Below are 23,845 nucleotides of genomic sequence, written 5' to 3'. Positions count from 1 at the left end.
ATATATATATATATATATATATATATATATATATATATATATGTATACCGGTGTGTTTGTGTGTCAGCATGGATGTATTATACACGTAAAACAAATGCACTTTGGCAACAGTTCCTGTTTTAAATGTGCTATATAAAACATCTTCTTTGTGCAGTGCGAATGCCTAATATAATTTTGAGACCCATTTAAAAAAAAGAAAAATGCAATTCAGTCATTAAAGCATGAATTGTAGGTCCTGGTCATCACTGTACTTTATTTGGAGGAATAAGTTCAAACAGATCCCAAACCTTTGAAAGCAGTTTACTGAAAATCACCAAGCTACACTCAATTTACTTTCCATAATTCCATCTCCTTACAGCTCATCCTATTTTAGGAGCAACAATGCATCTTAAATAGCTTGTGTAGCACCAAGGCATTCAAATCTGTAAAACTGTGATTGGCTCATAACACACTGAAACTTTCTGAGCAAAATGAAACAGTGACGACGTCTGAAGCTTCGAACGTCACTAGTCATGTGACGGTGGTGTTCTGACACATGCTCCGACACGGTGTTATGAACCACTCTGCTTCAGGAAGAGTGACAGAAGCTCCGACGCCTCCGTATCATTTCCCCATCACTCCCTGCCACTCATATACTCACCTGTAAATCTCACCATGCTCACCTTCCTGGAATCTGGCATCTCACCCTCAGCTCCAAGCATGAACACCTACAACTGGAGTAAGCCTGTTCCACTACCACTACCTTCCAGAAGATCCTCTGCCTTAAATAAAACACTAACCATTTACATTCTGCTCCCATAGATACTCACCCATTTTCTTCAAAGTTACCCTTGTAAATATTGTTTGCATATATTGCAAATTAATTTATTGCTACATACCTTATTCGGTCTCTTGAGTCTTCCTGGGTTTCAGTTGATCTACTCTGAGATATCAGCGTTCAACAAAACACAAAAGTGATTAAGTTTACTGGCTAAGCAGGAAGTAAAAGACGTGGATTCAAACATTATTATGATAAACGCATCCTGCAGGGCTGATGTTAACAAAAGCTAATGAGTTTTTAAACTATCCTAATAATTTTCATAAAAGCTATTGGGAATATGCACATGCTGTATAAATGAATCCCACTCTATAACAAAGTTTGCTTGACTTTTTTTTTTTTTTGACAATAATAAATTTCAGTGGTCCTAACATCAAACTTATTTAAGTCACTGGGCTGATATATGGAAAGTCCAGAACCTTGGTTTTGACCATGCCTTTCCTTCTCCCGTCCTTACGAGATGATAATGACATTAAGTCTGCTGTGTAACCATCACACAAACAGGATTAAATAAAGTATTTAACATCATGTAATTCATGTACTTGTGTTACTCAGATGAACGTTGACAGAGAATGGCTCATTGTGTTTGGGAGATCTGACTTTTCCGATTTTTATGTTCTGCTGTAGGTGGAAAAATAGGTGAGTTGGAACTGAACGGTCTCATTAAACACAAGTGATGACTTCACAAAGTGACATTCGAGTGGCTCAGCAGTGGTGTGATGTGGCATCACTGGTGCAGCGATTTCAAGAAGTCATTAAGCTTTTATTAGCTCCTGGAATGAAATGTTACTGAACTACTGGAGACACAGAGTAAAGTAAAAAACACATATTCTAAAAGGGATTTCCCTCAAAATGTCAGGATCGTTTTTTTTATCATAATCTCACTGTTACACATTTTTCATTAACATTCATAATTTCTGTTTCTCAATCTGTGCAGACCCACATGTAAACCAATTAATTTAAGGGAAAAAAAAAATCAGTTTAATTATCAGCAGCAAGTGTTAAAATGTGTGAGAGTTTTACTGGTAGGCCAATCAACACCAAGTGCAATAATGTGCTGAAACACTCAACACAGCTGTGGTTTACTACCCTCCTGCCGCACGCAGCAAAAACACTCAAGTTTCTGACCCATTTCTTCCAGTGGTAATAAAAATGTCAATGTGCCTCTTCAAATATAAATGAGCATCAATTATGGAAATGCTCAAAGTAGAAAGACTAATTATAAAATATTTTCAGTTTTTGCAATATAATTGCTTTTATGACAATGGGTTAGTTTCTGCAGAGAAGATAGATGTTTAACCAGTAAGCTTTCTTTGCTAGACTGCAATATTTTAATCCAGAGCTGCTGAGCAAAAGTAGATATGTGTCATAAATACGTACTGTCTTCCACTCTGCTCAGCAGCTACCCAGGAACCACTGAATGAAGACACAGATGACAACTGCACCAGTAACACGATGGAAAAATCCCTCATGAAAGATGTCCTTGGGTGTGTGTGTCTGACCCATTACTGTGGACTGCACAATCTAATTAACCCTGTGTAATTCAATCACACTAAAGGTGCATGTGCTCATGCACTCACACACCTACACACTAATTCAAAACTTGCATTATCTCTTGATTTGTTTAATCTTCCCCCTTGTTTTCTCTTCAACATGCAAATCTCTGATGAATTCACACAAAATTCAATTTTATCTGACAATATAACACAAAAAAGGTCGAATAAGGTATTTCTGGACTAACTGAAATTATTAGTGTAGCACAATCTTTTTTAATATATTTTGTAACAATTGTTACTAAACAGTCCATAAAAAAAGAAGCAAGAAAATCGCCTCCAATTCTTCTATAATAGAGCAGATCACTATCAGCATGACCTTATGAAGAAATATTTTCACTTCTTTGTTCTTTTAACCTATTTGCCTCACTAATCCCAGTTTGGGCATTTTAGTTTAAAAACCAACTAATTTGCTGTAATCTATCAAAAACTGATGGACTAAAACTTGTACTTTGGCATGTTTGAACCCAAACCTGAACTTCCAACAACAAAATCATCAGATTAAACTTTTATATAATCAGAATAAATCTCTGTCAGAACTCTGGTATTGACAATCAATGGTATAAAAGTAAAAGGAAGGATATGAAGAAAGAGTGAAACGAATGGATACGATGAGGATAAATAGATTACCAGCTGTAGCTTTGATGGAAAACAGCCAAAATATCGGACACACTGACATAAAAAAGCAATGAAGCTCAAATAATTGATTAAAAACTAGAAATATAACAAAGTTTTTGTTCATCTTTTTCATCAGTTAAACAAAGATTTAGATCTGCACTGACAAAGATGCAGCAATAATTAATCTCTTTGAACTGAGTACTAAAGCTGGGAAGTCTCAAATGCATCTTTAATGCATTTGCAATTTTTAAGTCCTAAAATGAATGAAAGAACAAAGCAAAAGTTATCTTTTCTGCCGATTCTATTAGTTTTGCACTCATTCCCTAAAACAAAGCTGAAAAATATTATCCATAATCAGGGATGTTATCAGAGGCAAAATGTTAACATGCAAATCAGTTCAACTCCCATTCAGCTGTACTCACACGCAGACAGGCAGCCTCAACGTCCACAATGAGATGCAGGGACCGTGGTGATCAGAGCAGTATAAGAGTGTGCGAGAATCAGGTTTGAATCTCAGCATCCAGTGGTGTGAATGAAGGGAGATGTGGGCAAAGATCTAATGCCAGTTCCACACTGGACTGAGCACGGGAGAGTCGGAACAAGTGTGTGAGTAAAAAGTGTGTGTGGGTATGCAGCATGTGTGTGGCATGAAAAAAAAATATGTGTGTAAAATAAGTCCAGAGCTGCTTAGCTGCCAGAAACAACAGATGCTACCTCCCTCTTCTTACTCCTCTTCTCTCTTTCTCGTTAGGTAGTTTGTTCATTTTGCTCCTCCCCCTCTCCGACAGCAGCTTGCTGTAGGGTGGAGACTCACAGCCACACACACTCACACACACACACAGAGAGCGAGAGAGACAAACAGACACATGCAGTGTTTCCTCAGGTCACTCATGCAGGAAGCTGAGTGGATGCCAGGCTCTCCTGCCCTACTTTGGCCCGGGGAATCGCTTCAACATAAAACACGCCGAATAAATCTTGACCAAGCATTTTAAATATTGATTCTAGGAAAGCCTAAAAACAGCACAATTCAAAGTTCATTGCATATTCATTTTAAATGGATAGAGACTTTAAAACAATATTTATAAGACCTAAACTCTTTCTGGTGTGAAGGATTTATGTTTTACTTCTCTGCATCTGTTCGCCGATCATTTTTCAGTTTGCTTTCATAATGTTATAAAAAAAAAAAATCAAATTGTGAAAGAGTGATGGCACCCATCAACATCATCAGATACAAAATTTCACCTGATCAGCATTTAACTGCGTCTGTCAACATCCGTCACCTCAATGCACGTTATTTGATTAAGATTGAAGGAGATGCAGAGAGAGTGGGAGGGAGGGAAAAAAAGACACGATGAAGAGAAAGAGTGATGGAAAAGGGAAAAGTAAGGAGAAGGAGACAGGGAACCAGAGAAGGGGGAGGGTTGATGACAAAGACAAATGACTCTGGGGCTCATATTCACTACTCCCTTCATTTACCTCTCTCCTCTCCTCTGCTCTTCTCTCCCCTCAGTTCGTTTTTTTTTTCCAACAGTAGCATTGTTTCTCCACTGAGCATCTGGCCTTTTCTGCATTGTGTGCACCTTCAGTGCAATCCAGGAGAAAACCACTGGAGATGTGCAGCTCCCACCTCTAGAGCCGCATGCAGTGCACCAATAGTTTTCACTGAGATAGCTTTTCCTTTGTTTTGTTTCTTGTTAGCAAAATTCTTCCATTTGAATCTAACTATTAGCATATTCAGAACACAGAGAAAATGTTCTTACTAAAGAAATGCCATATTTGTGTTCTCTTCTAGCTTAATCACAGAAAATGTGCAAACAGCATGGAGGACTAACTTGCCTATAAAAAGACACGTGTAAAAATGATCAGCTTGATGATACAAACAGATGCAGTAAATTAAACGCCTAGCATTCCTGGGAAGAATCCATATTGCCTGCTGCCTTTCCTGACAATTTTAAACTAAAACCATTCTACGCTGAGAAGGGATGGTCTTATATACTAGTCAGTACCACTTTACAATAAGGCTCCTCTTATAGATGGAAAATAAATAAATACTTATAGATGTTATTAATTCCTCCATAAACACTTTATAAATAATTAATAACTGCTTATTGTGCATTAATTAAGGGTGACAGAGACAAAACTGACCAGTTTTTTTTAACCAAATAGTGAGCCAAACCTGTTCATCCATCTAAAGTTGTTATATTAAACATTTCAGAACAAGATAATATCTTGTAAGCACAATAAGCATTTGTAAACCAAATTCTTCAGCCTATAATATTGTACTTTATCACTGCATTATAAGTATCTATAACTAATATTATATCCTAAAAAAAATTAGGTTTACACATGCTTATTGTGCTTAAAAGGTAGTAACTTAGTCTGAAATGTTTAATATAACAACTCTAAATGAAATATATAGGTGAACAGATTTGGATCACTATTTGGCAAGAAACTGGTCAGTTTTGTCTCTGTCACCCTTAATTGATGCATAATAGGCAGTTATTATTGATTTATAAAGTTGTTTATAGAGGAATTGATAACGTCTCTAAAAACCATTTATTCGCCATCTCTAAGTGGAGCCTTATTGTAAAGTGGTACCGACTAGTCTAATATGATATCATGAGAAATGTGATAACCCTTAGAAAATGTAATAGGGATGACTTAGTATTAACAACCTAAATCTTAACCTTTATCTGTAAAACTGACAGAGTTATAACCATTGCTGTGATGGCTCAGTTGGCCATTTTAAGCTTGTGTGACTCCAAAAAAAAAAAAAAAAACATTTGTTGATGCACATGCAGAGATACTTTTCTGGGAGTTTCAATAGTGGTTCATGAAATAGTTTTATAATAGTACAGTTGTAGTTGACACAAACAGTCAATGCCAAAGTTTTAAGCAAATCTATCACATAATGTGTAGCACTCTGCATGTTGGGACTTTCGCTCAGCTACTACCCACCAACTGTTTATTCAATATCTGTAACATTGGCTGATTGATAAATATCTGTGTTTTCTAAAGTCCATTAGCAGTGGCTGTCATTTCAAATGGGGTTGACTCGAAAAAAAAAAAAAAAAAATCAGATTACCTTTAAGAATTTAAATATAATTAGTTCACTGGCTCATGAGATTTTTTGCTAATGCTACGGACAAACTAAGGCACATGTGCATGCACGCAGATGGAGTTCAAAACAGAATCACCTTCACTCATGGGCAATAAAGAAAGAAAAGCACTGTCATTAAAAAAAAAAAAAATGTGCTTTTTATGGCAACAAAGTATAACTGCTGCTGAAAGGGACACTGGCATATAAAATTATACTGATGATGGAATAAATCAGATCTGAGTTAAGGCAAATACAGCAACACACCTCTGAGGATCAGAAACTAATAAACCACTCGTATAATCTGCAGTCCAAATAACTGTTTTCAATTATTCAATATTTTACAAAACCCACACCTGTTCCAATGTTGTGCAGTTTTTGAGTTTGCAGCAGCTTTACTTAAACATTTAATTTCAAAGATTAAATCTTTACTGGTTGAAAACAGACAGACACCCATCTTTCATCCATCTGACAAACAGTATGCAGTCTTGACATCAGCTGCTTTTTTAACACTGATGCACAAAGTAAAAAGTGAACATTAAAACACATAAAGAAGAGTTCCAATGCAACAAAATACATGAAATGGCAAAATTTAATTAATTAGAGTATTAACAAAAAACTGTTAGCAAATGTTACATTTAAACAGAAATGCACTCAGGAAAAAACAACTTAATTTGACAATATGGTCTCTGAGCATTTTTATCAGCTGTTTTTATTTTTCAGTGCAGCTTGTTTAAACCTTCTGCTGTATAGATCCATTTCACCTGAATTATTTATATATTTTTTAAATGTTATCAAAACGCTTCATCAAATTTCTTTCTTGCTTTTGTGAAATTAAAACTAGCTTCAGCTCAATTTATAAAATTAATTAAAACATGAACAAAATTAACCTTTTCACCCATAAGTTTGTTTCTTATTGTGTTGTGTGTAAAGCCCTGAGTCTAAAAATACACGTGCTGCCAAAGACTCATTTATAATTAAAACGGGACAGAACATAAATCTATACCGGTATTGATTACCTGATCAGATTGCAGGAAAGGCAGAGGAGACAGAGAATAAAGCAAATAAAGACAGACTCCTTGTGAATGTGCTAAACTGAAGTTTCAGTGTCAAAAACTGTAAACTTTGGTTAATCTCCTGCAGCTCAGCATCACTGTCGCAAAGCGTCACATAGCAAATCCCAAACCAGTCATCTTCCTGTTTGAACTGATGCCTGAAATCCCCCAGATCACATTTTTGTGGGTGGTGAGTCAGACCATTACCAGAGACACCAGAAATAGTGGGAAGTAGAGGAGCTGACATGAGGAGAGAAAGAAAAAGAGATGAAGGAAGAGGGAAAGAATCAACAGGGAAAACCAGAACAAGAAGGAAAACCAGGACGGTGTTGGAGAGCAGGTTTTTAGATGTTTTCAAGAAATCCTATTTCTACAACTTTTATATGAAAGCCCAGCAGTAGGGCTGCTAATAATCTGCAGCATAACAACTTAACACACACTCTCACACATACACACACTTACAAATACAGCGTTTAATAAGCAGAAGTGAAAATAATCCCCTCTGCATCACCTCAGTATTACCGCTGACAGACACCGCCTTTGTGTGTGTCACGTGTGAGTGTGTGTTGGACAGTGTGTGTCTGTAAGAGTAATCCAAAATGGATTACACTGCAGCACAACAGCACACATTACAGACCAACATTATGAAACTTAACCACATAAATTATCATGATTAAAGGTTATAACAGCAACAAAGAGTTTTTATTAAAACGTTTTCTTGTGATCATAAAAACACAATTTTTATGAAAAACAACAAGTGGCAGCAGTAAAGAGGCCCAAGTTGCATAAAATATAACAGTTTAAGAATTTAGATTTACAGTGATTACAATTGGTGTTTTTTTGTTCTTCCTTAGAAGTCTAATTTGTCAATTTACACTGAATTTTATTTTGAATTCTGTCTAACTACATTGTATTGTGATCATAAAGTGATAAACTTCCTGTTCATTTTTGATTTCTAACTCCAATAGTTTTTGTTGTTTAATGTAAGCTTCTTTTTCTTTCGGCTGCTCCCTTCCTCAGGAGTCGCCACGGCGAACTAACTCGCACGGAGACTTGGTAATTATTTTATGCCGGATGCCCTTCCTGACACAATCACAGACCATTGAACTACCACAACACACAGCACAGTGTAGAGCAGAGAGCTGCCAACTAGGGCACCTGGGAGAGCAGATGGTGGGGATTAAGGGCCTTGCTCAGGGGTCCAGAATGGGGCTAATGAGGGTGGAGGCAGGTGTGGGTGCTTCACTTGTTCCACCCACATTTTGATGCTGTTGGTCCAGGGGTTTGAACCGGCGACCTTACGATCCCAAGCTCACCTTTTCTAACCTCTGTGTCACCACTCCCCCTTGTTGTTTAACGTGAGTAATATTTAGAAAAAATAAAAACTACAGTATTACTGTATTACTCATTTTACTGATGCTAATTACTTTAAGTTAAATAGTTTAAAGATTTTATGAAATGGGATCAAACTCAGCATGCCATTATCTAGCAAAAAATAAAAAATAAAAATAAAAGCAATGCCAAAGAAAAATGTTTTTTATGTATTTATTTTGTATGAAAAATACTCCTTTATAACCTTTTTTTGTTTGTCTTTTAGTTATTTGAATAAAAATGATTAAAAACAAATTAAATGCCATGACTAACAATCACTAAGTAAAATTCCAGTTGCCTTGCTGAATTGCTGCATATGTTTTTATATTTTTAAACTCATGGTGCTGAACAGAAACCATCCTGCAGGTACCCTTAAAGGGCCCCACATGCTCCATCCGAAGTGTCAAAATCATCTCATTGTCGCAGTCGCGTGAGGAAATTTGCATCATTTTATTCAACTTCCCCTTCTTGACACAAGGCCCGGGTTAAACTTTTACTCACAAATTGGTCAGAAGTTTGTGAGTGTACTTGTCAATGCACTCAGATATTCAGCTGCATGACTAAACAAACACGCTAAATTAGTTAAATAGCGAAAAACTCCTGGATGGAGATCATGCAGACATTGTGTACGGAGGAGTCTGTCTGCTGATAAGTGTGGCACTTTCTTCAAGATAGATTTGTGACCAAAGGGCGGATGCAGGGACAGAGTGGAGACTCTGGCAGGAAGAAACCTGTGCAGTGATGTATACTTCAGTGGGAGGGGCTTCCCAGGAGCTCTGCGCCATGTGTCTCGTGGACTATGAAAGGTGTGTGAAAATAAACGTCTCGCCACCACGTGATCATGAGTCGAGTGTACGGCTTCGGACGGAGTATGTTGGGTCTTTAAAGTTAGAGTTAAAGCCATGTTAGGTTTCCTTGGCTGACAATCTGATGAAAAGCCTGTACGGATTATAAATCAAGCCTTACGGTAAAGTGAGTTTAATACAAATTTCTTGTTTTAAATACTGTTCTAGTTATCTAGTTGCATTGTGGGCAATACAGGCTATGGTTTTCACAAGGAAAACTAACCTTAAGGTCACAGTTATGTAAGTTTTTATAATATTTATTTTTGTCACTGACATTATAATGCATATTTTTATAATTCTTTATTTGCACTGTATTACAGTGGTCTATTCAATATTATCATCTCCTTTTTATCCTTTCATCAGCTTTTCTTAAGCTTTTTAAATATATAAAATGTAGACAATAACTTACAGTTTAAGACCAGTGATCATTATTCATGCAATATTCTGTTTCTGTGCATTATGAATGCTGACTGCAGAATCCCAATAACCAACAGCACTCTGAATTTTATGTACAGGTAATCATTTAATATCACTAAGAAGTAAAAACCCTTTAAAATGTCCTACTACAAAGAATGTAAAAAAGGTTTTTTACAGATTATTTTTTTCACCAAGCTGTGCGTGCATATGCATTTGCTCAGATTTGTTTTTAACATAATCAAGGCTGACTGAAGTGAGAGTGCAGCATGAGGGATTTTTACACACAATCACACTCCATCTGATATACTTTAAATAAACACAGATCTGCTGTGCTGTCTTTGGCTGCAGTGAGCTCCATATTTAATATAAATAACAGGAGGAGACCTGCACACACAGACACTTTTCCTCTCCTGCTGGAGGTTGTTATGATATTTTTCCTCTTATTGGCAGGGAATGTGTGAGAAACAGAGAGAGGGAGAGAGCTGCATGGCATCACCACAGGAAAGGGACAAATATGGACCTCAGATGGACACAGATTCATGCAAAGTGATGACCAAAACTCAGCACGAACAGAAGGTTTGCTACAAAATTCAGTCAACAGTCACTAACAAAGTCTGTAGGAAAGGCATGACACAGCCACAGTTATTTTCACTTTATGGTACACTAAAGCATAAAACTAATCTACCAGAAAGCTCCTGTGATACCTAATGAGTCTGGTCACTGTACGAATCCCAGTATAATACAAAACAATGTCAAAGCTGAGCTAGACTAAAGCAAAAGTTTCAATGTCATTTCCAAACATGGATAGTTGGGCATGAGAAGGATGCCATCAATGATTATGCTGGGTTTGAGTCAACAATCAGGTCATTTATTTTGATGCAATTTCTCTTTTTATATGCAGTGTGTTACAACATCCCAACTAATCAAATCAACTTTATTTATAAAGTACATATAAAACACTAGGCTTGACCAAAGAGTTGTACAATAAATTAAAAACTTACAGCCAAAAAAAAACATCGTAGTCCCATTATACTCAGTTTACAACAATAAAAATACATAAATATATAAAATGTAAAAGTAAAAATATTTAATTAATAAAAAATATCTGTTTAAAAAGCCCAAACCACTGAATTTAAATACAGAAAAAACAAATTAATACTTCTGTTTGCATTGTGCTTCATTTAGACCAATTGTGCAGACGAAGGAAATATTTAGTTGTTGTTTTGACAAGTGATTTAGACTCTTCTGTAAAAGAAGCAAGCAAACTATTCAAGCAGAGTTCAAGCTTTTGTCAGTCATCAAACCACAACAAGTTTAAACTCATTTGAGTACAACACTCCTAGTTTCTATGAAAGGTTTTTACTGGAGTGTTACTATTGAACGGCTGAAGAGCTTAAAGCATTTTCCATGGTGCCGAACACCTAACACCTCACAGCAGATGCCTATAACCCACGGGTGTCTAAAGTGTGGCCCGTGAGCCATTTGTGGCCCTTGGAGTGATTTTGTGCGGCCCACAACTGCAGTTTAAGAATGGTATCATTTTGGCCAGCAGGCTTAAGAGGTCGATGCAGACTTTCTGCAAATTCACTGGCAATACTTTTTTTTTTATATAATGTTTAGGTTTAACAGCAAAACGGATGAAAAACAATTTCTCATAATGAGTAATATCAAACAAAACACAAACCTTTGGCTATAATATTTTTGTTTTCACTTCATGGTACAAAGCACAAAAAACTTTTACTGATTTCTACCAGAAAGGAGACTTTTGGATAATGATTCATAAAACTGGGCTAAATATTGCAGTTGATAAAATAATCACGAGGGAAATTGGACATTTTTAAATGAACACAATGAGGTATAATTTGCATAAAAGTTGATCAATTTTATCAAACCTTCTACGAATCTGTTGTAACGACTGACAGCTGGACGATTTTTCAGAACTTCGATCAGCCTTTTGGGCCGTCCATGGTGCAAAAGGCTGATTGACCCCCTTTTAAAAGGACAGTTACTCCTATTATGCTTTTGTTGTTGAGAACAGACTAAAATCAACTTTCCAAACACAAGAAAACAACAAACATGGACCCAAAACCTCAAATAAATCAAATCATTTTTAATAAAACCTATAAACTTAGTGTTTATGAGGCTTTTAATGTTCTGGATCAACAACAATTTAAAACTCTCCATCAAAATTAGTAAACTTTTGTCCTTTCTCCAAATATATTGAGAGTTAAATTCACATGTTTTGTGGCCCATGAGTTCTTTCATCTCGATAGTCTTGGCCCACATATGAAAACATTTGGACCCCCCTGCTATAATCCAATCAAAATTTAAATAAAATTGTAAAGCCAATAAAATCAGGACTAAATGTTGGTGTGCCCGTGTTGATACCAAGATAATGCAGTATCAGTATTACTGCTAAGCTGCTCCAGCCAGTCTGCTTTATCTCAGTCATTTATGTACTTTGCTGCAGAGACAGCAGTATATTTGTGATGGAAATATACTATTTACTGATTTGCTTCTTGATACATCCAAATATTATTTTACTGTATTAATAACCTTTATGATCCTTTTATAACGTGAAGGTAATTGTCACTAATATAACAATGCTATGTGATATAATGCTTTGGTATCACAGTCTGTGAATCAGCCATCAGTGGACAGCTGGATAGATGCTTATTAATGCCCACATAAGAAATCTTGAAAAAGTTTTTTTTTTTTTCTGATACTGTTAGCCGTCTGGGTTTGGTTTGGAAAAACACTGACGAGGTGAAGTGGAGGGGCAGGTCCCTGATGAGTTTCTACAAAACAAACTTTTTCATTCCAGGAAGCCAGAATGGGTCAGGAACTCCGACAGGAAAAGGCGTCAATAAATTCTGTACTTGTGATGCATTGACTTTCTGTGAGTCTGGCTGTTGCCCAAAGCTTTGTAATAAATCTGATGAAAGCTACACTTGATCGTTTGTGAATCAGTTTTTTTCTACGACAATATTAATCAGAAATTCCAATTCTGAGAGTAAAATCAATTCAATCTGCCTCTTCAGAGACATTACCTCTGAAATATTCTACTTAAAATGCTTCAATCTCGTCATGAGGCTTAGATTAAAAACACTGTCACGTTCACAAGTTAACAGATGTAGATTGGAAAAGGCTAGTACGTTTCTAGTGATCAATAGAAAAAAACATATGTTTATAACATTATTTATATGACGTACCTACATCTTGTATACAATTATTTTGTATTTTAATCAAAATAAGACAAGTTATAATTCCAAATCAAAGGTTTCTAATTATCAGAGTTTTGTGATGAATATTTGGTGTTTAACGTGAATCACATGCATTCTGAACTTGGTACTGTTCTGTTTTTTTGGGGGACTGATTCAGCTTTTGGTTCCTGGAAAGAAATAGATCACTACTGAATCACACTTTGTGTCCTTAAATTAAAAATAGATATCCATAAATCATGCGTGCCAAACCTTTCAGAACCTCTAATGATGAGTTTCAACATGATGTATGGATGATGTCCTGATGGTAGTTTCTTGAGTTACCATGACATTTGCAGAGGGTAGTTCACACTCAATTTGATTATTTCAGTGTCCTCCAGGACCTCCTGCATACTTCATGCGTTAGACTACCATTAGCTTGACCTGTATGTAATGAATTTATTTATGGTCTGTTTACTACTGACTTTTTTACATGAGAAATGCTGAATCAGATCCATCTCTAGCCTTGAAAATGTCTTCTACAATATTTATAGATGTCAGTTTCTTCCATTATTTTCAAAAAACAAATTTAATACAATCCAGGAACTACCAGTAAGTATGTTGTGGGTGGCTGTGGCTGAGTGGTGAGAGCAGTCATCCGCCAATGCAAGAGTTGGGGGTTCGAATCCACCAGCAGTCACATGCCGAAGTGTCCCTGGGCAAGACACTGAACCCCTCATAGCCTCTGATGTGTGTCCCATCGGTGCATGAATGTGATAAAGCTCTGATTAATCTCTTTAGAATGATTTGTTCCATTAGCTTTGTAGAGATCTAGTAAAGTGTTGTATGAATGGGTAAATGAGGACACAGATTGTGTTGTAAAGCGCTTTGAGTATCTTCACAAGATAGAAAGGCGCTATATAAGTACACTCCGTTTATCATTCATCATTTTTCATAAAATAAATGTGTTTTTATATAAAGATTATTTCATACAAAAACATTCTCCTAACCATGTTTTATCTTCCTACTAGGAATAGTTATTGCTGCTCAGTAAAAATGAAAAAGTAATAATAAATAATTAAGAAATGATCAGATTTATTGGTTACTACAACAACTGGTAGTTGAACCCAGACTAAGCTTAACAAAAACTATCTGAAAGTGTATTATTTTTCCTTTTTAAATAAATATCAGGCTATTTCACCTTTAAAACAAATTGTTGACATAGCACCTCACTGCTAAAATAGGAAAACACATTTTTATTGTTAAAAATTACACTTATGAGTACATTTCATGTCCAACAATCCTAAGTGCATTACCCTGTTTTTCACTACAACACCCTCTGCACAGCTTCTTCAGCTGAATAATACATGATGACCTTAAAAAGAGCCTCGCACAAACAAATCTAACCCAAACAGAAAAGACATTACCGCCGTAAATCAGGGCCAAACGCAGTATAACTGTGTCTGTGTGTCCATTTATAAACTGATTTATGCTTTTGTTTGTGTGTTTGGGAGATCAATGTTCAAGCCTTTGCCATGACAGAACCCTGTTAGCTGAGCCAATGAGCACTTATAACCTGGTTTCCTTGGTTATGGCCTTCTCACTCACTCTCAGTGGACTATTTCTGGGATGGCGCCTGTTTGGCCCCTTACTGTGAGTGTATGGGTAGAACTTTTGGTGTAATGGTGAACAGAGAATATTTTGGCTGCTCTTTGTGTTGGATCTTTAAAACAATGCAGTACAGTGTAAGTTTAAAACATCAGGTCATTAAAACATCATGGCATGACACGTTAATGACTGATTTATTAGTCAGATTAAAAAGTGCTCGAGAGCAGGAGACCCCAAGATTGACTTTCATGTGAATTTTGCCTGACGTTCTTGCAATCTAGGCACGTTTTAAAAACCCCTTTTAAACTAAACTTTGTTTGATTTCATTCTTGAAGCAATAAAAAGTTTTCATGTTATTTACATGTAAATGTTACTTCAGTCAGTAGATCAGTTTAAGTCCAGACTGAAAACACATCCCTGGCCTTTACTCAAATTAGTAATTTACTGACTCGAGTTTTGGGGAAACTGCAGCAAATATGCAAAAGCTGTCTTGGTTTTTATTAGTACTATTGTTTTATTGGTATTTTACTGCAAATTATATCATACTGTTATTTTTATTAAACTCAATTTTATTTAGTTTATCACATTTTATCATATTTTATCTATGATGTTGTATTCTTGTGAAGCACTTTGTTCAACTGTGGTTGTTTTTAAATGTGCTATATAAATTAACTTTGAATTGAAGTGAATTGAATTTTCTAACCCAAACATGTTCACGGAGGTTGTCCAACTCAAAACTATCAGGTAAGTTATTTTGAATGTAGTTATTTCATGTTGCCTTTTATACAAGTTGTTACAATTTTTTTATGTTTGATTTTTTTTAATCAACATCCAGCATTTATTTACAGTGATTTGCAGGAAAAGTCAAGATAAAATCACCTCACCCTAAACACTTAAACTAAGAGCAATTGCCATGTTTGATGAAAGGCATTACAAATAAATAAAACTGTCCAGACATAATCATAAATGGAAACAGGGCTAAGCCCCCTCCCCCCCCCCACATACACCGTCTGCTTAAAACAATATAACCTTTGAGCGAACTTAATGATGACCTCTGTTCTAAAGACTGCAACATGTTACATCCACAAAAAGAGCAAAATCACAAATTCAGCTCAAATTACTGAATTACTGCTGCTCCGTTGAAAGTGGAGTAATTTGGCTTTTTTCATCTTTTATATCCATTCCTGTCTTGATTATATATGAATATGACTCCACCAATAAGCTAACAGACCTACATCACTGATACAGTATATGTCAAAAGCAGTTAGTTATCTTTCTCAGCACATAATGAACATATAATGGTGTATTCTTTCATTATCTTGCACATTATTTCTGTACTCACCCTCTGGTCTGTAGTGAGCTACAATAGTGACAGTCTGACCAGCGTTCTTCAGAGCTGCAGCTGCCTGCTCATGTGTTGCACCGGACAGGTCCACCCCGTTTACCTACACCCACAAACACACTCAATTAGAGCCCAGATTAGAACAAATCACTTGTAATATGTTTAGAGCGTATCTTTAAAACGCATCCTAATAGATCTTTGTCTCATATGTAGCATCTGTGCACCATGCCAAGTCCTGTTTATTGCATCCAATTACTCCCCAGTCTACATTGGCATGAATAAATAACTAATTCTGCAGGGGCATTCTGCATCACTGCAGGCTGTGAATAAATTCATCTGGAGTTCATTTTTAAGAAATTAAAGCAAAATTTCACTTTAGAAGACTAACCAATAAGGCTTCAACACTCACAATGTCTCAACATATATCTTCAACATACACAGCCACTATCAGCATCATTAACTGATAGAAAACTAATAATGTGACAAAAAAAAAATCCCATTAAATGAAATCCTTGTTTGAGTTGCAGATTTTGCAGAAATTGAAAAGAATTGCAAATATGAAGCCTGCGTGTTTATAACTCCAGGATCATTAAACAGGCAGACATGTAATGTGGAGTAAAAATAATAACTGCATTGTTTTATGAGCTGCTACATATATGATAGAAGTAATAAAAGTAACATTATTGTAATTCATATTTGTAATAATCACATAACTTGGCATACAAAGTATCTTAGCTCGTACCGACATGAGGCGATCCCCCTTTCTAAGTTCCCCACAGAGATCAGCTGGACCTCCAGCGAGTATGAAGGAGATAAAGATTCCCTCTCCATCCTCCCCTCCAACGATGTTAAATCCAAGACCTGTGGAGCCCCTTTGCAGCACCACTCTTCTGGGTTCCCTGAAGGGGAAAAAAGACAACTTTATACAGCAGGAGAAGTGTGTGAATCAATTTGTGAAACAATCGATGATAAAAAGTTATTTTCAGTGCAGTGACAGAAAGGTTTCCAGTTAGGGCTATTCATTATATTCACCAGCAGATGTCAGAATAACTCTTTCTCAGTTTTGTAAGCGCCACAGGTAAAGAGAACACACATACTAAATGTTTTTATTTATTTATTTATTTTTTTATAATAAACTTGCTAATACTTTTGGCCAGCTTTTATATTCATAAATGTAAATTTATAAAAAAAAAAAAAACGCCATGTTTTTTTTCCTTTTATTATGGATGTGGAACTATATGTAAAATTAATAACATAATCTACCAACAAAAAGGCCTTTAGGACTATTTCTATCTGTAAATCTTTGCAAATATTTGTCTGATTAACACCACAGTTTGTTTATACAAGTGTTGTGTTCTTCTGTATACTCCAATCATTTGTTTGTTGTATATTTGTCATTTGCTTGAATAAAAATTAAAGAAGAGAACATATATATATATATATATATATATATATATATATATATATCAAAAAGTCCAGGCTATGGTTTGATATGAGAGCTGGCAAGGTGACAGCATCGAGGTTCAAGTCAGCAACAAGAACAGACCCTACAAATCCTTCCAAATCTCTAACTAGGCAAATATGCTACCCTGACCAGTCCCGCATTTCTACAGTGGCAACAAGGCATGTGTATCATGACACAAATATTCAAAACTTGAAAATTACAAATAAAAGCAAAAGATAATGATGTAAAAAATGTTGTTTGTCAGATGGGGATGTGAGCATGAGGAAACAGATAGACAGACATATGAAGCTATATATATGTGTGTGTGTGTGTTAGTCTGTCTTTCAGGTTCATATTACATACATACACATTTCAGATGTGTGCCCTTTGAAATTCCTGTTTACAGCTGAAGGTTGAAGAAAACTCATTGGAATTAGTTTTTATTCAGTGGACATTGATAAGCCTTTGGAGCTCCATTGGCATCAAGATTCATTGATAAAAAGATAACTAGAGAACAAAAGAAGGGCAGACGTCAAAATGACAATCAGCATTTCAACTGCGGTTTATCAGATTTATTATAGTCCAAGCAATCTGATTGGCCCAAAGGTCTATGATGAAAAGAGTCATATTCTGGTAACCACGGTGATGCCTGTCGAGTGACGAGGGTTGTGATAAGCTTTAATCCCTCCATTAAAATGGATTAAAGACAGTAGAGTAGCCCTGAGAGAGTATCTGTATGTGTTTGTGTGTAAAAGTGTGGATGTAAGCGTGTGCACATATGTGAGCCGAGTTTACATGCCGGACAAAATTCACTGAGCCATCTGTCTTTTACTGCTGTAAACACACACACAGTCACACATGGGCAGCTGCACAGCAAGCAGCAAGACAGAGGTCACTCCTTTACACCAAGACTTCTATAATTCATTAAAATGTTTTGATTAGTGTATTAGAGAGGATCATTTCAAAACAAGCCCAGAAAATTAACAGAAGGGTAAAATCAGAATCACGGACTACAGATCAGGTAAACAGTTGAATTGCAGTCATCTTAGAAATGACACAATCCGACTGAGAACATTTTTGATTTCGTTGCACAAAACTTCCCCCAGCAAATGTTTGCAAACCCACCTGACAAATATTATTATGTCTTTTGATACATACAGTAGATATGTATTGTATGTGCGCTGGTGAGCTCTCACCTGGTGACATCATCATCATCTGCTGTCATGGACCTGGGCAGCGGTGAGTATCTGGGTGTGGTCAGAGGGGCGGGGCTTACTGATTGGCTGCCACTCATGTAGGGGGTTACATGGTTGTCATGGTGTGGGGAATATGCTAGTGGAAAAAAAAAAAACATACAGTCTTACTGTGCAATAATTTCATCCCATATATTATTTTCAAAGAATATACATGTCATTTCAAGACAAAGTATAATTTGATTAACAGTTTGATTAACAGAAACATAAACACTTATATGACTAATCTCAGCTCATACTGTGTCAAAACTGATGAATGCCTCCATGTTATTAAATGGTCTGCAACTATTTTAAGTGTAGACAGAAATAAATAAACATGCTGTTTGACAGAATGTTGATTTGGAGAGAAAACAAGTGGCTGTAAACCAGCAGATCCATTTTACCCAGTTTTCTAATCCGACTCTTGTGTAAAGAATTGATCATAAAATTTTATTTATATATATGTATAGATAATTTACCAGTATTTCCAAGTTTGTTTGATCCCTTGCCTGACAAACAGGCAATTTTTCTATAGTAAAAACAAAAAATGACTACATTACAATCATATTTATACAAAAAAGTATGTTTCAGAAAAATAATAATGTTCTTCAAAATCTAGCTCTGTGTGTGTGCATGTTTACCAAATCTGTTGCAAAAAATTTGGGTCATATAAATTTGTTACTTTCCAGATATCTTAGTTGATGCAACGTTATTAGTAGCAAATCTTCAATTTTCAATGTGTAGTGTGAAGTATATGTTACTGATATACGTATGGTTAATTTTAGTACCCACTTTATTGTGTTTTATTGTATGTGTGCTTCCATTAAATGTGCAACTTCAGAGTTTTAACCGAGTCCACCATGTTTCAATTAGTATGACTGCAGAGAAATAATAAACTTCTTCTTAGACAGTTGGTTATCATGTTTGATTTGATAAGAGTTTCTAAAACGTTAACCTGATATGCTTTATTATTAGAAAGGTCTACATGCTGCAAAGATATGGAATCCAGTGATTTATTAAAACAAAATAAATTCCTAAAACTGCCTTATTTTAATATAAATCATCCAGTGACATCTTGGAATCTTAATGTCTGATCAGTCAGTTTGAAACCTGCAGGCATAAATTCAGTTTTCTTCATGTGTGAGAAGAATGATTTTAGTTTTGTCTGTTTTGTATTAGCACCAGTGGGTTGTAAAATAATTGTGGTTTCAGTGATGTGTGAAAACAATTACCAGCACACGGGTCAACCCCTACATGATGTTTGTTGTAAGTTAAGGGGGTTCTGCTGAATTACATTTCCTCAAACTCTATCTATATGATAGATAGAATCTAAACTGTGAGCAAAAATAATAATAAAGTTAACTACTTTTATAGTAATCTGCACTGTGAAATGTCAATTGGATACTCACAATTAGTGACATCGGGAGGCGGGAAGTTTTCATTGATGAAAAGGGCACTGTGTTTGGTCACACGGAGGTAAACAACATCAGGTGTGGACTTTAGTGCAGCTACTGCATCCTCATGAGATACTTCTTCCAAACAGGTGCTGTTTACCTTGAAAGAAATAAGGCAAACCTGCTTAACTAAACACTTTCCACCCTCATCAGGACCACTAACTAATGTGAACTGTGTACAACAGTAACTTGTATATACAGTATGCATATCAGGTTTTAGGATGAAAATGTTAAATACAATAAAATGTATTTCTTACAGCAACAAGTTTGTCCCCAATTTGTAACCGTCCATCCTTTTGAGCAGCTCCTCCCTCAATAATTTTAGTCACATAGATGCTGTTGTCACCGGGGACATGCTGGTTCCCAACTCCCCCTGCTATACTGAATCCTAAACCTGAGAAAGAAGCAACAGTTATGATATGACGTCCACAGGATTGTCTAAATCAGCGGTCTGCAACCTTTGCAAGAAAAAGAGCAGTTTTTTCTCCCCTTTGCTTACAAATTATGATGTGTCCGGAGCTATAAAACCTTTTACAACTGTGAACTGTCAACTGGTGGCCCGTGGACCACTACAAGCTTGTTGGAGATGGCTTTCCTGGCCAATGGGGGTGATATAATAAAACAAAAAATGTCTAACTATTTTTAACATTTATTGATTTTTTTTCTCATTTTAATACAAAATAAATGACCAGATTCATGTAAAAAAGAAAAAATATATAATTTTTAACAATTTTACAAAATTAAAAATACTGAACTCTGCAGGCCGATGTGAGTTCTCTTAATTGTTGAAGAAGTAAATATACTATGTAAAGCATAAAGTTAAAGACGGTATAAAATTAGGCCAGTTTGTTGGATATCCAATTATATATTTAATTAAAACTAGAGAAACTGCATTTCCTGTGAAAATGCGATGTGAATACTTATTGCAGAATAACGCTGAAAAACAGCTGAAATGAGGTAAAAACGTGCTGAAATGTAGCTGATATAGAAGAACAAGCCTAAATTAGCAGAAGAGAGGAGAAAGAACACGTACTTGCTGAATTATGTTCAAATAAGCAGAAATGAGCATAGAAATTAGAAAATTTGCTAAAACAAAGCTGAAATGAGCAAAATGTAGCTGAACAGTAGCTGTAAAGGCAGAAAGAAGCTTAAACTACCAGAAGGAAGCAGAAAGAGCTGAAAGGAGCTAAAAATGTGGAATTAGCTGAAAAAGCTAAAATTAGCATAAAACAGCTAAATAGTAGCTGAAACTTTCAGAAATAAGTTGAAAGGAGCAAGACAAGCTGAAATTAGCAGAAAAAAGTTGGAAGCACAAAAAAGTAGTAGTAAGTAGAAAGGAGCACAAAACAGCTGAAAGTTTCTGAAAAAAATGTTTAAATTTGCACAAGGAAGCTGAAAGAAGCTGAATACTTTTGTTTACTTTGACTTTTTTTGTCTTTTCTTTTTAGTGACAAACATTCCTTCTCAGCAGCTTGTCTTAAATATATTCCAAAACGTTCTGGTGGTTTTGAGAGAAGGATCACGCCGTGACACTGGAAGTTGACTTAAAAGTGTCTTAAACTACTAGTATGATGTAGTCTACATGTTTTATGCCTTGTATTTGTACTGTTCTTCACAATCTTGAAAATGACAGGAAGTCTTCTAAAACTAGCAGTTTTCATTGTTGGCAATAATTTAAATAAAATTCTGTTTTATTTTAGTTTTGGTCAAAGTCTGAAAGAGCCGCTGCAGAGGTACCAGAGAGCCACATGTGGCTCCAGAGCCGCAGATTGCAGACCCCTGGTCTAAATGCTTGATTTATTACATCCACACCTCTTACTATTTCTAGGAGGTAAAACTGTCTCCTTTTTGAGCTTCAGCTCTGCTTTTATGTTGTTAAATAGGTTTAATAATTGGCACTAAGCAACAATTGTTGTCCTTATAATGTATTTGCTCCAGTGTTACATGTTTTTGCAGTAATGTCTCACCTTTGGGCCCTTTGACCAGTTTGATATCCATGACCCTCTCAGTGAGGCTTCGCCTGCGTCGTACACACAGTCGGACCAGTCCTCCTGCCTCCTTCAGCGCCTCCACAGCCCCGCTGTGACTCACCTCCCTGACGTCAGTGTCATTCACTCGGACTATACAATCGTTCACCCTGCACAGAATCGTTGCTCCAAATAATTTTTTTTGGGCTTGTGTCATGAAACAAATGATCACATCTTAAACATGCAGTAAAATGATGAAACAAACACTTTCACCAAGTTTCTTTAAACATTAGCAGCTATCTTTATAAATATTTGCTGTAACTATAATTATTATCAGCATGCGAACAATTCAACTTCATATTTAGAAAAAAAAAAAAGAGAATGTTTGTACCTGAGTCGTCCGTTTTGGGCTGCAGCCCCTCCTGGAATAATTTTGGTGATAAAAATTGAAGGGTCCTCTCCAATGTGGGGGTTATCAGTGCCTCCAGCGATACTAAAGCCCAGGCCTGAGTTACCCTAATCACACAGACAGACACACTGTATGTTAATGATGAACTAAACACCATCCGTCCATACATCCATTCACTGTGTTGATACACTGTGATATTGTTTTTTTGTAATGGATCAGAAACACCACTGGGTGCAGCTAGGTGCGTTACATAAGATGCTGTTAATCACTCTGGAGTAATTTGTCCACTGGATTAAACTTCCTGTTGCCAAAACCTCACACATCGTTAATACCCAAACACGCTGCATCCGACATATTGAACAGACATTTTGCACATTTCACTTATCACCATCTATCAATATACATTTAACTTAGAAGCTTTATTTATTTGCCAAATGTTTATTATTTCTGAAACAAATGTACACATTTTGAACAAGCCTGTCTTAGCCACAGAAGATAAGCTGTGTGAATCGAAGTCACACATTATCTGCTAACAGCCACTGCTTTGTGTTTCTTCCACTCGGTGCTCATGCTCTGTCATGGGTTTAAAGCTTGTGTACTGTGTGTGGCTGTGTTTGCGTGTATGTCCACGGTGACTTAAAAGCAGATTCAGTCGAGCAGACAGAACCAGGTCACAGGAGAATAGAACGATGGAAAGACACAGAGAGACAGCCTTGGGGAGGAGAGAAAGAAGAATGGTAAGCGGTGAAAGGAAAGAGGGTAAAGATGAGCAAGAAAGGAGAAGTATGGAGAACAAGGGTTTAGCAAAGTCAGACTAAAAGCCCCAAAATTGAAAAAGATGAATGATGAGATGATGGCAGAAGAGAAAGATAATCAGAGATTATGACGGCTGGCACAGGGCAAACGGAATTTCATGCTCAAGTCTGTGGTAGTAAAACCGTCTTCTTTTTTTTTTTTTTAAACTAAACTTCCAAAACTAAAAGCTGCCCTCTTACGATGTTTCACTGTCTCGAATATGAGAACTTTATGTGCTGCACATCATTATGTGACACGGAAGCTGCCATTTACAATTTTTAAGACTCTATTACTGCATTTAACTTTCAAATGGAGCAAAGGTGCACACATTAATGCTAAACCAAGATTAATTAACAGTGCATCTTTCAAGCTTAAATGTTGTGTTGAATCAGTAAAAACGTCAAAGCATGTATGAATATACAAACAAATAAGTACTGCGAAGGTGTGCGTGTTTTTACCCGCTCCAGTGTAATTTCTTCATATTCATAGTCTGCTTCTGTTCCATTGACCTATCAACAATAAAGAGAAAATATCAATAAAAATGTTCATTTAAATGAACAAAAGTGCACTTTCAGTAAGCTACAAACCCTATGATACCAATATTAACCATATCTCAAAAAA

General features: G+C 36.1%; 1 protein-coding gene across 1 annotated transcript in view; it reads right to left on the bottom strand.

Annotated features, from left to right (window-relative positions):
• LOC119430652 (discs large homolog 1-like protein) overlaps positions 1-23,845 on the bottom strand; it is a 381,852-nt gene that overhangs the window by 19,704 nt on the left and 338,303 nt on the right. Inside the window, exons 3-10 of the mRNA XM_037698099.1 lie at positions 23,683-23,733; positions 22,412-22,536; positions 22,021-22,190; positions 20,311-20,447; positions 20,009-20,153; positions 18,564-18,699; positions 16,666-16,822; positions 15,924-16,026 (exon numbers count right to left, since the gene is read on the bottom strand). Coding sequence (XP_037554027.1) covers positions 15,924-16,026; positions 16,666-16,822; positions 18,564-18,699; positions 20,009-20,153; positions 20,311-20,447; positions 22,021-22,190; positions 22,412-22,536; positions 23,683-23,733 — 1,024 coding nt within the window. The remainder of the gene's footprint in view (positions 1-15,923; positions 16,027-16,665; positions 16,823-18,563; positions 18,700-20,008; positions 20,154-20,310; positions 20,448-22,020; positions 22,191-22,411; positions 22,537-23,682; positions 23,734-23,845) is intronic.

The sequence above is a fragment of the Nematolebias whitei genome, chromosome 3, assembly GCF_014905685.2.
Source record: "Nematolebias whitei isolate Nwh7 chromosome 3, NemWhi1, whole genome shotgun sequence".
NCBI classification, from domain to species: Eukaryota; Metazoa; Chordata; class Actinopteri; order Cyprinodontiformes; family Rivulidae; genus Nematolebias; species Nematolebias whitei.
The sequence above is the reverse complement of the archived record's forward strand: the minus strand, read 5'-3'. Positions and strand labels throughout refer to the sequence as shown.